This window comes from Pristiophorus japonicus, chromosome 19, assembly GCF_044704955.1.
Source record: "Pristiophorus japonicus isolate sPriJap1 chromosome 19, sPriJap1.hap1, whole genome shotgun sequence".
Lineage (NCBI taxonomy): Eukaryota > Metazoa > Chordata > Chondrichthyes > Pristiophoridae > Pristiophorus > Pristiophorus japonicus.
In genome coordinates, this window is record NC_091995.1 from 41976827 (window position 1) to 41994489 (window position 17663).

Consider the following 17663-nt stretch of genomic DNA (forward strand, 5'->3'; position numbering starts at 1 on the left):
AGGAGGGTGGATGAGGGCAGTGCGTATGATGTAGTGTGTATAGATTTTACCAAAGCTTTTGATAAGGTCCCACATGGCAGACTGGTCACGAAAGTAAAAGCCCATGGGATCCAGGGCAAAGTGGCAGGTTGGATCCAAAATTGGCTCAGAGGCAGGAAGCAAAGGGTAATGATTGATGGGTGTTTTTGTGACTGGAAAGTGGCACCCAGTGGGGTTCTGCAGGGCTTAGTGCTGTGTCCCATGCTTTTTGTGGTGCATATCAATGACTTGGACTTGAATGTTGGGGGTATGATTAAAAAGTTTCAAGATGGCACTAAAATAGTCTGTGTGGTTGATGATGAAGAAGAAAGCTGTAGACTGCAGGAAGCTATCAATGTACTGGTCAGGTGGGCAGAACATTCAATCCGGGTAAGTGTGAGGTAATGCATTGGGGATATAAAACAAGGCAAGGGAATCATCATCATCATCATCGTAGGCAGTCCCTCGAAACGAGGATGACTTGCTTCCACGCCAAAAAAGGGATGAGTTCACAGGTGTTTCAATGAAGGACCTAATATTCCAGATCCCGAACTACATCTTGAAGGGTGGAAGATGCCTGTGCGTGGATTTTTTTAACGTGTGGTCGTCATTGCACACCAGCCACCACACGGGCTTGACATAGGTCTTGGTCCAGTGATATTAAATGGTACGACACCGAGAAGTGTAGAGTAACAGAGGGACCTTGGAGTGCAGGTCTACAGATCCCTGAAGGTAGCAGGCCAGGTAGATAAGGTGGTTAAAAATGTATATGGAATACTTGCCTTTATTAGCCGAGGCATGGAATATAATGCTTGAACTGTATAAAACACTGGTTAGGCCACAGCTAGAGTAGTTTGTGCAGTTCTGGTCACTACATTACAGGAGAGATGTGATTGCACTGGAAAGGGTGCAGAGGAGATTTACAAAATGATGCCTGGACTGGAGAATTTTGGTTATGAGGAAAGATTGGAGATGCTGCGTCTATTTTCTTTGGAACAGAGGAGGCTGAGGAGAGACCTGATTGAGGTGTATACAATTATGACGGGCCTGGATAGAGTGAATAGGAAGGATCTATTTTCTTTGGGTGGCGGGTTCAACAACCAGGGGGCACAGATTTAAAGTAATTGGGGTGAGGTTTAGAGGAGATATGAGGGGAAATTTCTTTATCCAGAGGGTTGTGTGGGTCTGGAACTCACGGCCTGAAAGGGTGGTAGAGGCAGAAACCCTCACCACATTTAAAAAATACTTGGATGTGCACTTAAAGTGCCGCAACCTACAGGGCTACGGACCAAGAGCTGGAAAGTGGGATTAGGCTGGATAGCTCTTGGTCGGCCGGCGTGGACACGATGGGCCGAAATGGACTCCTTCCGTGCTGTAAATTTCTATGATTCTATGATTCTCTGCATTCGGGCTGCAGCTAAGGTTGGATCTGGGGACTTTAGAGTGAGGATTGCTGTTCAGGGCTTATGGTCCATAACAATAGTGAACTTATGATCATACAAGTATTTGTGGAAGTTTTTGACCCCAAAAATTAGTACCAAAGCTTCCCTTTCGATTTGTGCATAATTACACTCACTGGCACTGAGAGTGCATGAAGCAAAAGCAACTGGTCTCTCCTCCCCACTATGTAGTACATGAGAGATTACTGCCCCAACTCCATACGAAGAGGCATCACATGCTAGCTTGATCTCCTGAAATACGTGATAGTGAACTAACATGGTGCTCTCTACCAATTGGCTTTTACATTCCTTGAATGCTGTGTCGCATTCTTTTGACCACTTCCAATGGACCTGTTTTTTCAAAAGTTAATTCAATGGATATAACACTGTAGCCAAATTTGGTAGGAACTCCCCATAATAGTTCAAAAGACCCCAAAATGATTAAAGTTTAGTGACATTCCTGGGAGTGGGTGCATTTCTGATTGCATCCAGCTTTCCCATGGTTGGAAGTAAACCATCTTTGTCCATTCTATACCCTAAGTACTCCACTGAGTTTTGAAATAACTCACACTTGCGAGCAGACACTCGTACTCTGTGCTTCTCTAGCCGTTTGAGGACTTCATTCAATATGTTATTATGAATGTGCCTATTTCGTGCTGAAATTAGTATGTCATCTAAATAACATACTACCCCTTCAATACCTTGCAAAACCTGATTCCTCACCCCATTGGAATCATCATCATCATCATAGGCAGTACCTCGAAATCGAGGAAGACTTGCTTCCACTCAAGAAGTGAGTTCTCCGGTGACTGAACAGTCCAATATGGGAATTACAGTCCCTGTCACAGGTGGGATAGGCAGTCGTTGAGGTAAAGGGTGGGTGGGGAGTCTGGTTTGCCGCATGCTCTTTCTGCTGCCTGCGCTTGATTTCTGCATGCTCTCGGCAACGAGACTCGAGGTGCTCAGCGCCCTCCCGGATGCTCTTCCTCCACTTAGGGCGGTCTTTGGCCAGGGATTCCCAGGAGCCCAGGTTGCACTTTATCAAGGAGGCTTTGAGGGTGTCCTTGTAACATTTCCTCTGCCCACAAGGGGCTCGCTTGCCGTGTAGGAGTTCCGAATAAAGCGCTTGCTTTGGGAGTCTTGTGTCGGGCATGCGAACAATGTGGCCTGCCCAACGGAGCTGGTCGAGTGTGGTCAGTGCTTCGATGCTGGGGATATTGGCTTGATCGAGGACACTAACGTTGTTGCATCTGTCCTCCCAGGAAATTTTCAGGATCTTGCGGAGACATCGTTGGTGATATTTCTCCAGCGATTTGAGGTGTCTATTGTACATGGTCCTTGTCTCTGAGCCATACAGGAGGGCGGGTATCACTACAGCCCTGTAGACCATAAGTATGGTGGCAGAGGGCCTAGTCTTCGACCACTCTTTTCCTCAGGCGGCTGAAGGCTGTGCTGGCGCACTGGAGGCGATGTTGAACCTCGTTGTCAATGTCTGCCCTTGATGATAATAAGGTCCCAAGGTATGGAAAGTGGTCCACGTTGTCCAGGGCCACGCCATGGATCTTGATGACTGGGGGGCAGTGCTGTGTGGCGGGATCAGGTTGGTGGAGGACCTTTGTCTTACGGATGTTTAGCGTAAGCCCCATGCTTTCGTACGCCTATGAACATAAAACATAAAAACATAAGAAATAGGAGCAGGAGTAGGCCATACGGCTATTCAAGCCTGCTCCGCCATTTAATACGATCATGACTTATCTGATCATGGACTCGGGTCCACTTCCCCGCCCATAACCACTTATTCCCTTATCGGTTAAGAAACTGTCTATTTCTGTCTTAAATTTATTCAATGTCCCAGATTCCACAGCTCTCTGAGGCAGCGAATTCCACAGATTTACAACCCTCTGAGAGAAGAAATTCCTCCTCATCTCAGTTTTAAATGGTCAGCCCCTTATTCTAAGATCATGCCCTCTAGTTTTGGTCTCCCCTATCAGTGGAAACATCCTCTCTGCATCCACCTTGTCAAGCCCCCTTATAATCTTATACATTTCAATAATATCACCTCTCATTCATCTGAATTCCAAGTGTAGAGGCCCAACCTACTCAACCTTTCCTCATAAGTCAACTCCCTCATCTCCGATCAACCTAGTGAACCTTCTCTGAACTGCCTCCAAAGCAAGTATATCCTTTCATAAATATGGAAACCAAAACTGCACGCAGTATTCCAGGTGTGGCCTCACCAATACCCTGTATAACTGTAACAAGACTTCACTGCTTTTATACTCCATCCCCTTTGCAAAAGGTCAAGATTTCATTGGCCTTCCTGATCACTTGCTGTACCTGCATACTAACCTTTTGTGTTTCATGCACCAGGTCCCGCTGTACTGCCGCACTTTGCAATTTTTCTCCATTTAAATAATAATTTGCACTTTGATTTTTTTTCTGCCAAAGTGCATAATCTCGCACTGTCCAACATTATTCTGCATTTGCCAAATTTTGCCCACTCATTTAGCCTGTCTATGTCCTTTTGCAGGTTTTTTGTGTCCGCCTCACACATTGCTTTATCTCCCATCTTTGTATCGTCAGCAAACTTGGCTACGTTACACTCGGTCCCTTCCTCCAAGTCGTTAATATAGATTGTAAATAGTTGGGGTCCCGGCACTGATCCCTGCGGCACCCCACTAGTTACTGATTGCCAACCCGAGAATGAATCATTTATCCCGACTCTCTGTTTTCTGTTAGTTAGCCAACCCTCTATCCATGCTAATATATTACCCCCAACCCGTGAACTTTTATCTTGTGCAGTAACCTTTTATGTGGCACCTTGTCAAATGCCTTCTGGAAGTCCAAATACACCACACCCACTGGTTCCCCTTTATCCACCCTGTTCGTTACATCCTCAAAGAATTCCAGCGAATTTGTCAATCATGACTTTCACTTCATAAATCCATGCTGACTCTGCCTGACTGATTTATGTTTTCCAAATGTTCTGCTACTGCTTCTTTAATAATGGACTCCAACATCTTCCCAACCAGAGATGTTAGGCTAACTGGTCTATAGTTTTTGTCTGCCTCCTTTTTTGAATAGGGGCATTACATTTTCAGTTTTCCAATCTGCTGGGACCTCCACAGAATCCAGGGAATTTTGGTAAATTACAACCAATGCATCCACTATCTCTGCCGTTACCTCTCTTAAGACCCTAGGATGCAGGCCATCAGGTCCAGGGGATGTATCTGCTTTTAGTCCCATTATCTTACTGTGTACCACCTCCTTAGTGATTGTGATTGTGTTAAGTTCCTCCCCCCTATAGCCACTTGACTATCCACTGTTGGGATATTTTTAGTGTCCTCTACTGTAAAGATTGATACAAAATATTTGTTCAGAGTTTCTGCTATCTCCATGTTCCCCATTACTAATTCCCTGGTCTCGTCTTCTAAGGGACCAACATTTACTTTAACCACTCTTTTCCTTTTTATATACCTATAGAAAATCTTGCTATCTGTTTTTATACCGATGACTTGGAGTTCAGCCTCTGCTTGCGTCTGTGTACTGTAGCTCGACGACAGAGGGTGGGATGGTCTTGAATCTGGCCTGGAGGCAACGAAGGTTGTACAGTTTCCCACTGGTTCTGTAGTTTAGTTCCACTCCAGTGGGGAGCTTGTTGAGTGTGAGGTGGAGCATTACAGCGAGGAAGATCGCGAAGAGGGTTGGCGCGATGACGCAACCCTGCTTGATCCCGGTCCGGACGTGGATTGGCTCTATGGTGGATCCGTTGGTCAGGATCACAACTTGCATGTCGTCGTGGAGGATGGTGACGAACTTTTGGGGGCATCCGAAACGGAGGTGGACCCTCCATAATCCCTCGCGGTTGACTGTGTCAAAGGCCTTTGTAGGGTCAAAGAAGGCCATGTACAAGGGTTGGTGCTGTTCCCTGCATTCCTCTTTCAGTTGTCGCGCCGCAAAGGTAATGTCCGTTGTACCCCGTAGTGGACGGAATCCGCACTGTGACTCCGGGAGGAGCTCCTCAGCCTCAGGGGGAAGACGGTTGAGGAGGATTCTAGCGATTACTTTCCCAGTGGCTGAAAACAGGGAGATTCCTCTGTAGTTGCCGCAGTCGGACATGTACCCTTTTTTAAAGATGGCCACAATTACGGCATCTCTGCGATCTCCAGGCATGCACTCCTCCGTCCAGATGAGAGAGATGAGGTCATGCTTTCATGCCAATAGTGCCTCTCCGCCATACTTTAGTGCCTCAGGGGGTTTCCATCCACTCCTGATGCCTTGTTGTTCTGAGCTGGTGGATGGCCTTTTCTACCTCGTGCAGGGCTGGGGTTTTACTGAGGTGGTGGCGGGTCGCTTGCTGCGGGATGGAGCTGAGAACACTCGAGTCAAAGGCAGAGTCTCGGTTGAGGAGATCTTCAAAGTGCTCCTTCCAGCGGGCCCTGACTGCCTCGGTGTCCTTGATCTCCCGTTCTTGGCCAGCAGCGGGGTGGGGCCTTGGGTGCTTGGGCCGTAGATGGACTTGACTGCAGTGAAGAATCCTCGCATCATCATGGCTGTCGGCCAGCTGCTGAATCTCCAGTACTTTCTCCACCCACCATCTATTCTTTAGGTCACGGGTTTTTTGTTGGACCTCGGCCGTAAGCCGTCTGTAAAGCTGCTTTGCTGCTCCGGAGTTGGGTTGTTGTTTGAGGTTCAGAAATGCCCTGCGCTTGCGATCTATTAGCTCTTAGATCTCCTGATCATTCTCATCAAACCAGTCCTGGTGTTTCCTGGTTGAGTGATCGAGGGTCTTTTTGCAGGCACTGGTTATGGTGGCCTGGAGGGCAGAGCAAGCACTGTGGGCACTCTGCATATCGGGGTCATCAAGGGTTGTCAGATTAGCAGTGAGGCGCCGGCTGTATAGGGCTCTCTTAGCTGGGTCTGTGAGTGCCCCGGCTTTGATTTTCCTGCAGCACTGCTTCTGCTGCCATCACCGCTTTGGGGCTATGCTGATGTCAATGATGGATCGGATTAGGCGGTGGTCTGTCCAGCAGTCATCAGCTCCTATCACGGCGCAGGTGATGTGCAAGTCCTTGCAATCGCTGGCTCGAATGATAGTCGAGCAGGTGCCAGTGTTTGGAGCGAGTGTGTTGCCACGATGGCTTGTATTTGTCCCTCTGGCGGATATGGTGTGGGTGGAAGACACTCCAAATGGTAGCCTATTAAATTTATATAGGCCTGGATGAGTATTTATAGTCAAGCATGACTTGGACTCCTCATCTAGCTCCAGTTGTAAGTAGGCATTTGTAAGATCTAACTTTGAGAAGATCTGACCACCTGTCAGTGTTACGAACAAATCTTCTCCCTTTGGCAATGTATTGGGAAGATTACCCTCTAGAACCTGGTTTACGGTTACTTTATAATCACCACACAATCTTACCTTACCATCGGACTTAGGTACAACAACAATGGGTGTAGCCCAATTACATAGATCTATCTTAGAGATAATGTTCTCAGTCTCTAATCTTTTGAGTTCCTGCTCAACTTTCTCCTTGAGTGCATATGGTACGGAACGTGGCTTGCAGTAAACTGGTCTAGCGTCCTTCTGTACCTTGATACTCGCCTTGAAGCCTTGGATTGGACTGCCCGTTTCACAGAGCACCTTCGGATACTTCTTGATAACATCATCTGTTGCTGCAAATCTCATTTCAACACGACAAACCTCGGTCCAATCCAGCTTCAGTGATCCCAACCAATTTCTTCCTAGTAAGGCAGGCTTGTCTCCTGCCACTACTAAGAGAGGCAAGCTCTGAAACTGATCCTTGTATTTCACCGGTACGGTGATGCGTCCTACCATAGGGATTTTCTCTCCTGAGTAGCCTCACAGCTCTACCAATGGAAAATCACTCAATGTGTCGAGATATAGCGATTCCAGTACTACGCTTACGGTTGCACCAGTGTCGATTTCCATGGGTATCCTGGTTCTTGCAATGTTGATACTTTACGAATCCCTCGTGCTCCTGATGATGTGTAATCGCTTCGTCCTGTTGCTTTTCTTCCATGCCATGTAGTCTCTGGGGATTTCTACTTATAACCTCTTCAGTCAGCATGCCTTTGCAAGATGCCCAGTTTTCCTGCAGAAGAAACACTCTGCCTTCACATGTGGAGAACTTTGAGCCATGTGTTGTCCCAGACACCGATAGCACGACTTCAATGCTCTGTTACCTAGGCTAGTTGCTGAAGCCTTGGGGCCCAACAGCCTTTTATTTTTAACCTCGGTTGTCTGACAACTCGAGTATTGGTCGACCATATCCATTGACATAGCAGTGTGACAAGCTAAATCGAAAGTCAAGTTAGGAGTTGTCAACAACTTTCTTCTGATTGCTTAATTTTTCATCCCACAAACAAAGCGGTCTCGCAAAGCTCGGTCCTGAAAGTTTCCGAAATGACAGTGAATGGATAGCTTCTTTAATGTACAATGTACTCACTGATACCCTCGTCAATTAATTGATCTCTTATTCCAAAACAATAACGTTCAGCAATTTCCGGGGGCTCAGGACTGTAGTACTGTTCTAACTTGCTTAGAATCTCCGTCAGTGGCGTGTCCTTCAGCTTGATGGGAATGAGCACATTTTTAAGGGTTTCATACACCATGGGGCCTGCATGTCAGGAAAATAGCCAGTTTCCTTTCTAACACCACCTCATTATGGTTTTCATCCTCGGGGACTTCGATGATATTACTTGCAATGCAAAACATTTTTAACCGCCTCTCATACACTTCGAAAGTCTCAGTCAGGTTGAAACTCACCCAAGCCCCTAATTATTCCCATAGTCGCAGCTCTCTGGACTCATCACTTCAGCCAAGTATGCTTGAAATTTTCCTTGGAATTTTAGCTATTATTCAAAACAAAGAACTGCTCCAAGTATCTTTGTCGCCTGGCTGAATCATCAACCAACAAAAATTTCAGCTTGGGAATCTGATTATCTTATCCTTCATCGCCAATGTGATATCTTCTTTACGACATCATCAACACACACACTTCCAAGATGGCGCCAGTCCTTTCATTGTAAACAGTAGAGGCTGCATTACCACACTAGTCCACTAGATGGAGCAGTAGTCCACTAGATGGAGTTATATATTACACTCACCTGCCTCTCTCTCGCTACCCATCTTCCTCACCTCTCTCTCTACTAATTCCTCACCTGTCTCTCTCTCTCTCTCTCCCCTCTTCATCACGTGAATCTCTCTCTCTCCCCTCTTCATCACATGAATCTCTCTCTCTCCCCTCTTCCTCACCTGTCACACTCTCTCCATCTTCCTCACCTGTCGCTCACTCTCCCTCTTCCTCACATGTTTCTCTGTCTCTCTACCTCATTCTCACCTGTCTCTCTCACTCTCTCCTTTCTCGCCTCTCTGTCTCTCTCTCTCTCTCTCTCTCCCTCTTTCTCACTTTCTCTCTCTCTCCCTCTTCCTCACTGTCTCTCTTTCCCTCTTCCTCAGCTCTTTCTCTCACTCTCCCCTTATCCTCACAGTTCTCTCTCTCTCACCCTCTTCCTCACTTCTCTTCCTCTCTCTGTCTTTCCCTTTCGCTCGTCCTCACCTATCTCTCTCCTCCCTCACCTGTCTGTCATCCATCCTATCTCTCTCTATTTATATTTCTCTTTCCCTTTCTCTCTCCTCCCTCGTGAGTCCCCCACTCACTCCCACTATTTTCCCTCCCTCCCACTCTCTTTCTCCCTCTCTCCCTCTCTCCCCCTCTATCTCACTGTCTCTCTCTCGCCCTCAGCTTTCTCTCCCCCTCATCCTCACTGTCTCTCTCTCTCCTCCCTTCCTCCCCTGTCTCTCTCTCTCTCCCTCTTCCTCATCTGTCTTCCCCTCTCTCTCCCTCTTCCTCACATGTTTCTCTCTTCCCCTCCATTTCTCTTTTTTTCTGACAGCTCCCTACTTGTCTATGTGGCTTAAGCAGTTTGTAAAAAATTACAAGTTACTTAACAATGCCTTCAGGAACACTGAAAGCATTTGCCAAGCAAGCGTATTCCAGCAGCAACAACTAACATTAAATTCATGAGTTCAAGCCGCACTCCAGAGACTTGGGCTGATAATCCAGGCTGACAAAGCCAGTGCAGTGCTGAGGGAATGCTGCCCTGTCGCAGGCGATACCGAGATCGCGTCTGCTTGATCAGGTGGACGCAAAGTTCCCATGGCAGTTTTCAAAGAGCAGGGCAGTTCTCCCAGTGTGCTGGCCAATGGTTATCTCATCACCCAACATGACTAAATTAAATTGGGTAGCATACCAATCTGAAGATTCCCTCTGGTCTGTGTGTGCGTGTGTGTCAGTGATGTGAAGATTCCCTCTGGTCTGTGTGCGAGTGAGTAAGTGTGTCTGTGTGTGAGAGTGCGTGTGTGTGTAAGAGTATATGAGTGCGTGTGCCTGTGTGTGTGTGTGTGTCAGTGATGTGAAGATTCCCTCTGGTCTGTGTGCGAGTGAGTAAGTGTGTCTGTGTGTGAGAGTGCGTGTGTGTGTAAGAGTATATGAGTGCGTGTGCCCGTGTGTGTGTGTTAGTGATGTGAAGATTCTCTCTGGTCTATGTGTGTGTGAGAGCGAGTGTGTGTGTGTGTGTGCGCGAGAGAGAGTGTGTGTGTCTGTGTGTGTGTGTGTGTGCGCGAGAGAGAGTGTGTGTGTCTGTGTGAGTGTGTGTGTGCGAGTGCGTGAGTGTGTCAGTGATGTGAAGATTCTCTCTGATCTATGTGTGTGTGTGTGTGTGTGTCTGAGTGTGTGGGAGAGAAAGTGTGTGGGAGAGAAAGTGTGTGGGAGAGAGAAAGTGTGTGGGGGAGAGAAAGTGTGTGGGGGAGAGAAAGTGTGTGGGGGAGAGAAAGTGTGTGGGGGAGAGAAAGTGTGTGGGGGAGAGAAAGTGTGTGGGGGAGAGAAAGTGTGTGGGGGAGAGAAAGTGTGTGGGGGAGAGAGTGAGTGTGTGGGGGAGAGAGTGAGTGTGTGGGGGAGAGAGTGAGTGTGTGGGGGAGAGAGTGAGTGTGTGGGGGAGAGAGTGAGTGTGTGGGGGAGAGAGTGAGTGTGTGGGGGAGAGAGTGAGTGTGTGGGGGAGAGAGTGAGTGTGTGGGGGAGAGAGTGAGTGTGTGGGGGAGAGAGTGAGTGTGTGGGGGAGAGAGTGAGTGTGTGGGGGAGAGAGTGAGTGTGTGGGGGAGAGAGTGAGTGTGTGGGGGAGAGAGTGAGTGTGTGGGGGAGAGAGTGAGTGTGTGGGGGAGAGAGTGAGTGTGTGGGGGAGAGAGTGAGTGTGTGGGGGAGAGAGTGAGTGTGTGGGGGAGAGAGTGAGTGTGTGGGGGAGAGAGTGAGTGTGTGGGGGAGAGAGTGAGTGTGTGGGGGAGAGAGTGAGTGTGTGGGGGAGAGAGAGTGTGTGGGGGAGAGGAGGAGGATGGAGTGTGTGGGGGAGAGAGTGAGTGTGTGGGGGAGAGAGTGAGTGTGTGGGGGAGAGAGTGAGTGTGTGGGGGAGAGAGTGAGTGTGTGGGGGAGAGAGTGAGTGTGTGGGGGAGAGAGTGAGTGTGTGGGGGAGAGAGTGAGTGTGTGGGGGAGAGAGTGAGTGTGTGGGGGAGAGAGTGAGTGTGTGGGGGAGAGAGTGAGTGTGTGGGGGAGAGAGTGAGTGTGTGGGGGAGAGAGTGAGTGTGTGGGGGAGAGAGTGAGTGTGTGGGGGAGAGAGTGAGTGTGTGGGGGAGAGTGAGTGTGTGGGGAGAGAGTGAGTGTGTGGGGGAGAGAGTGAGTGTGTGGGGGAGAGAGTGAGTGTGTGGGGGAGAGAGTGAGTGTGTGGGGGAGAGAGTGAGTGTGTGGGGGAGAGAGTGAGTGTGTGGGGGAGAGAGTGAGTGTGTGGGGGAGAGAGTGAGTGTGTGGGGGAGAGAGTGAGTGTGTGGGGGAGAGAGTGAGTGTGTGGGGGAGAGAGTGAGTGTGTGGGGGAGAGAGTGAGTGTGTGGGGGAGAGAGTGAGTGTGTGGGGGGAGAGTGAGTGTGTGGGGGAGCGAGTGAGTGTGTGGGGGAGCGAGTGAGTGTGTGGGGGAGCGAGTGAGTGTGTGGGGGAGCGAGTGAGTGTGTGGGGGAGCGAGTGAGTGTGTGGGGGAGCGAGTGAGTGTGTGGGGGAGCGAGTGAGTGTGTGGGGGAGCGAGTGAGTGTGTGGGGGAGCGAGTGAGTGTGTGGGGGAGCGAGTGAGTGTGTGGGGGAGCGAGTGAGTGTGTGGGGGAGCGAGTGAGTGTGTGGGGGAGCGAGTGAGTGTGTGGGGGAGCGAGTGAGTGTGTGGGGGAGCGAGTGAGTGTGTGGGGGAGCGAGTGAGTGTGTGGGGGAGCGAGTGAGTGTGTGGGGGAGCGAGTGAGTGTGTGGGGGAGCGAGTGAGTGTGTGGGGGAGCGAGTGAGTGTGTGGGGGAGCGAGTGAGTGTGTGGGGGAGCGAGTGAGTGTGTGGGGGAGCGAGTGAGTGTGTGGGGGAGCGAGTGAGTGTGTGGGGGAGCGAGTGAGTGTGTGGGGGAGCGAGTGAGTGTGTGGGGGAGCGAGTGAGTGTGTGGGGGAGCGAGTGAGTGTGTGGGGGAGCGAGTGAGTGTGTGGGGGAGCGAGTGAGTGTGTGGGGGAGCGAGTGAGTGTGTGGGGGAGCGAGTGAGTGTGTGGGGGAGCGAGTGAGTGTGTGGGGGAGCGAGTGAGTGTGTGGGGGAGCGAGTGAGTGTGTGGGGGAGCGAGTGAGTGTGTGGGGGAGCGAGTGAGTGTGTGGGGGAGCGAGTGAGTGTGTGGGGGAGCGAGTGAGTGTGTGGGGGAGCGAGTGAGTGTGTGGGGGAGCGAGTGAGTGTGTGGGGGAGCGAGTGAGTGTGTGGGGGAGCGAGTGAGTGTGTGGGGGAGCGAGTGAGTGTGTGGGGGAGCGAGTGAGTGTGTGGGGGAGCGAGTGAGTGTGTGGGGGAGCGAGTGAGTGTGTGGGGGAGCGAGTGAGTGTGTGGGGGAGCGAGTGAGTGTGTGGGGGAGCGAGTGAGTGTGTGGGGGAGCGAGTGAGTGTGTGGGGGAGCGAGTGAGTGTGTGGGGGAGCGAGTGAGTGTGTGGGGGAGCGAGTGAGTGTGTGGGGGAGCGAGTGAGTGTGTGGGGGAGCGAGTGAGTGTGTGGGGGAGCGAGTGAGTGTGTGGGGGAGCGAGTGAGTGTGTGGGGGAGCGAGTGAGTGTGTGGGGGAGCGAGTGAGTGTGTGGGGGAGCGAGTGAGTGTGTGGGGGAGCGAGTGAGTGTGTGGGGGAGCGAGTGAGTGTGTGGGGGAGCGAGTGAGTGTGTGGGGGAGCGAGTGAGTGTGTGGGGGAGCGAGTGAGTGTGTGGGGGAGCGAGTGAGTGTGTGGGGGAGCGAGTGAGTGTGTGGGGGAGCGAGTGAGTGTGTGGGGGAGCGAGTGAGTGTGTGGGGGAGCGAGTGAGTGTGTGGGGGAGCGAGTGAGTGTGTGGGGGAGCGAGTGAGTGTGTGGGGGAGCGAGTGAGTGTGTGGGGGAGCGAGTGAGTGTGTGGGGGAGCGAGTGAGTGTGTGGGGGAGCGAGTGAGTGTGTGGGGGAGCGAGTGAGTGTGTGGGGGAGCGAGTGAGTGTGTGGGGGAGCGAGTGAGTGTGTGGGGGAGCGAGTGAGTGTGTGGGGGAGCGAGTGAGTGTGTGGGGGAGCGAGTGAGTGTGTGGGGGAGCGAGTGAGTGTGTGGGGGAGCGAGTGAGTGTGTGGGGGAGCGAGTGAGTGTGTGGGGGAGCGAGTGAGTGTGTGGGGGAGCGAGTGAGTGTGTGGGGGAGCGAGTGAGTGTGTGGGGGAGCGAGTGAGTGTGTGGGGGAGCGAGTGAGTGTGTGGGGGAGCGAGTGAGTGTGTGGGGGAGCGAGTGAGTGTGTGGGGGAGCGAGTGAGTGTGTGGGGGAGCGAGTGAGTGTGTGGGGGAGCGAGTGAGTGTGTGGGGGAGCGAGTGAGTGTGTGGGGGAGCGAGTGAGTGTGTGGGGGAGCGAGTGAGTGTGTGGGGGAGCGAGTGAGTGTGTGGGGGAGCGAGTGAGTGTGTGGGGGAGCGAGTGAGTGTGTGGGGGAGCGAGTGAGTGTGTGGGGGAGCGAGTGAGTGTGTGGGGGAGCGAGTGAGTGTGTGGGGGAGCGAGTGAGTGTGTGGGGGAGCGAGTGAGTGTGTGGGGGAGCGAGTGAGTGTGTGGGGGAGCGAGTGAGTGTGTGGGGGAGCGAGTGAGTGTGTGGGGGAGCGAGTGAGTGTGTGGGGGAGCGAGTGAGTGTGTGGGGGAGCGAGTGAGTGTGTGGGGGAGCGAGTGAGTGTGTGGGGGAGAGAGTGAGTGTGTGGGGGAGAGAGTGAGTGTGTGGGGGAGAGAGTGAGTGTGTGGGTCTGCGTGTGTGTCTGCGTGTGTGTGTGCGTGTGTGTGTCTGCGTGTGTGTGTGCGTGTGTGTGTCTGCGTGTGTGTGTGCGTGTGTGTGTCTGCGTGTGTGTGTGCGTGTGTGTGTCTGCGTGTGTGTGTGCGTGTGTGTGTCTGCGTGTGTGTGTGTGTGTGTGTGTCCGTGTGTGTGTGTGTGAGAGTGTTTGTGTGTCTGGTGTGAGTGTGTGTGTACGAGTGCTTGCGTGTGAGTGTGTCAGTGATGTGAAGATTCTCTCTGGTCTGTGTGTGTGTGTGTGTGTGTGAGTGTGAGTGTGTGAGTGATGTGAAGATTCCCTCAGGTCTCTGTGTGTGTCCAATACCTGGACCAGGTACCAGGAGTCGATGGTTCCCACAGACTATACAGTAACACATGGACAAGGTACAAGAACGTAGATGGTTCCCACAGATCCATACATAGACACTTGGACAAGGTCCAAGGGGACTGAAACCCTTGCAGAACAGGCATCAACACCGCCAGGTGAGCAGAAGGGAGGAGCAGTGGTAACAAAATAAGCTCAAAGGAAAATGCAGACTTCTATTTATATAGTGCCTTTAATGACATCAGGATGATCCAGACACTTAAGTATTTTTGAAATGTTGTCACTTTTGTAATGTAAGAAGCACAGCAGCCGATGTGCTGCTGCGCCCACAATCAGCCGTCTGATGATAACCGGATGATCTGTTTTTGTGATGTTGATTGAGAGATAAATATTGGCCAGGACACCGGGGATAACTCCTCTGCTCTTCTTCGACATAATGCCATGGGATCGTTTACGTCCACCTCAGAAAGCAGACGGGGCCTCAGTTCATCGTCTCATCTGAAAGACAGCACCTCTGACAGTGCAGCGCTCCCTCAGTACTGCCCCTCCGACAGTGCAGCGCTCCCTCAGTACTGCCCCTCCGACAGTGCAGCGCTCCCTCAGTACTGCCCCTCCGACAGTGCAGCGCTCCCTCAGTACTGCCCCTCCGACAGTGCAGCGCTCCCTCAGTACTGCCCCTCCGACAGTGCAGCGCTCCCTCAGTACTGCCCCTCCGACAGTGCAGCGCTCCCTCAGTACTGCCCCTCCGACAGTGCAACACTCCCTCAGTACTGCCCCTCCGACAGTGCAGCACTCCCTCAGTACTGCCCCTCCGACAGTGCAGCACTCCCTCAGTACTGCCCCTGCGACAGTGCAGCACTCCCTCAGTACTGCCCCTCCGACAGTGCAGCGTTCCCTCAGTACTGAGAGAAATGCTCATGGTTATAAAAGCTACTGCTCTTGTGTTTCTGAAATTGTGTTCATTTCACCAGAATCAAGGCGATACAGTTCGAGAGAAGATCCAGATTGCGTTCGACACTTTACGGAAATTCCTTGAGAAGGAGGAAAAGGCCATTTCAACAGAGGTCGAAGTGCAAGAAGAGCAGTATTTGCAACAACTGGAAAATAGTACCACTCAAACTGGATGCATGCCCGTTACCCTCAGTCACTTAATAGCAGACATTAAAAAAAAATTACCACAGGAAGATGTTCCATTACTTAAGGTAAGAATACTGGCTGCATTATTTAAAGTTGTTAATGGCTTCTTTTATCGAACGATTGGCTTCATTCTGCGCTCTTTCAGCCCATCGTGCCTGTGCCAACTCTTTCTAAGAGCTATCCAATTAATCCCTTGTTCCTGCTCTTTCCTCATAGCCCTGCAAATTCTGGAGTTTGCTGTGATTACCTTTGAAGTTTAGTATTTTATGCAGACCCTTGCCGAAAGGGGCCTATATATTCCCTGGAGTTTAGAAGAATGAAAGGTGATGTCATTGAAACTTAGAAAATTCTTCAGGGGCTTAACAGAGTTAATGCTATGTGACTCTTTACCCTGGCTAGGGAATCTAGTGTACCGGGTCACAGACTCAGGATAAATAGTCGGCCATTTAGTACTGAGATGGGGAGAAATTTCTTCACTCAGTGGGTTGTGAATCTTTGGAATTCTTTACCCCAGAGAGCTGTGGATGCCCAGACTTTGGGTAAATAGACAGATTATTGAGCAGTAAGTGAGTTAAGGGCTATCGGCCATGATCTTATCGAATGGCAGAGCAGGCTCGAGGGGCTGAATGGCCTACTCCTGCTCCTATTTCTTGTGTTCTTGTATTCAAGACAGAGATCGATAAATGTTTGCAAACTGAGGGAATCAAGGGATTTCGAGACAATGCAGGGAAGTGGAGTTGAGGTTGAAGGTCAGCCATGATCTTATTGAATGGCAGAGCAAGCTCCAGGGGCCAGTTGGCCTACTGCTGCTCCAAATTCTTATGACTAAATGGGTGGAGTTGAGTCCCTGACAGGGTAGATTCTACATAGTGTAAGGGTGGGGCAGGTCTCTCAAGAGGTTATTTAGGTGGGCTGGAGTTCATGAGGGGATCAGTACTAGGGGTTAAGTAGTGTCATAGTTATGTTCCTGGCCCAATAATCCAAAGGCCTACTGAGTGAAAGTTCAAATCCCACCAGGGCAGTTTAAAAAAAAAAAATTAGCTGAAAATAAAAAGCTGCTATCATAAAGTCTTCAAAGTCTAACTGCTTCACTAAAGTCGTTTCGAGAAGGAAACCTGGGGCCTGATTCCAGTCCCATGCCAATCTAACCGCCCTCTGAAGTGACTTAGCCAACCATTCAGTTGTATCCAGCTTCAAACCATGATGATCTAGCCTTATAGCCGGGGATGGGCTATAAATGATGGCCGAGAATGGATTGAAAATGCAATGGGCTAGAAAGTTGCGGTCGGAGGCGGGCTTATCCCCACTGGTCCAGGAGGTACGGCGATTCTCGCTCCTGGACCTCTCCGGGTGCCCGTGGGTAGAGGCCCACATATCCCGGGGAGCAGGCGGTTCGCAAGTGTTCCTGGGATCATATGGGCTGGCCCAACCACTCAAAGGGAATCCCCATTCATTCTTATGATGATTCCGTATGTACAGAACTCCCATAAGTATGAATGGGGAACACTTTAAAAAAAATACACAAACACGTGAAATAAATATTAAAAACTCATTACATATTTAAAATGAATTAAAATGCCATTTAACTCAATATTGTTTTAACGGGGCTAAAAATAAAACTTACCTCAGTGGCCAGGGTTTTTAATGTATAAATGAGTGATGATATTTTATTTTTCTATTTTTTTTTTAAACTCTTACACTGGTAAAAGCAGGCCTTATGCTTGTTTTTACCAAGTGTAAGGATTTCACGGGTATTCGCTGGGCAGAAATTGGGCAAGTAGCCCAGCTCCCCGCCCGCGGAGGCCCTTTTCTTTTGGATTTGTCCGATCTGCCAAGAGGATTGTCGACAGATCGCAAGTTCCGGGTTTCAGCGCAGCGCATGCCTACACCCGGAACGTGTGGGGCACATGTGCACCTCGTACGCACACGGAGGGGCCGCGAATTCAGCCCCAATGAATTGCAGATGGACAAAGGGATGCATTAGGAATGGTCATTTGGGTGATGTACCAGAGAGCAGCCACAGTCATAGAGCTGTACGTCAGCTGGGCTGAGGAGCTACACAAGAAGAAGAACAGGTCCACACTCGAGTTCAGGAGAGACTGACTGCAAATGTCGGGCCTATTTTGGGTTGATGTTCAGCCTGAAGGCCAGATCCAATTAAACGATTCCAAATCTGGCCGAATGAAGGACATATTGGCCTTGGAGAGAGTGCAACCTAGTTTTAACAGAATGATACCTGGACTCCAAGGGTTAAATTACGAGGAGCGATGTCACAAACTAGGGTTGTATTCCCTAGAAGTTAGCAGGTTAAGAGGTGATCTGATCGAAGTTTTCAGGATATTAAGGGATAGATAGAGAGAAACCATTTCCGCTGGTTGCGGA

General features: G+C 50.5%; 1 protein-coding gene across 1 annotated transcript in view; it reads left to right on the forward strand.

The window, feature by feature from the left end:
* Positions 1-17663, forward strand: part of LOC139230189 (E3 ubiquitin-protein ligase TRIM39-like) — a 118856-nt gene that overhangs the window by 75716 nt on the left and 25477 nt on the right. Inside the window, exon 3 of the mRNA XM_070862029.1 lies at positions 15116-15346. Within this exon, the coding sequence (XP_070718130.1) occupies positions 15116-15346 (231 nt within the window). The remainder of the gene's footprint in view (positions 1-15115; positions 15347-17663) is intronic.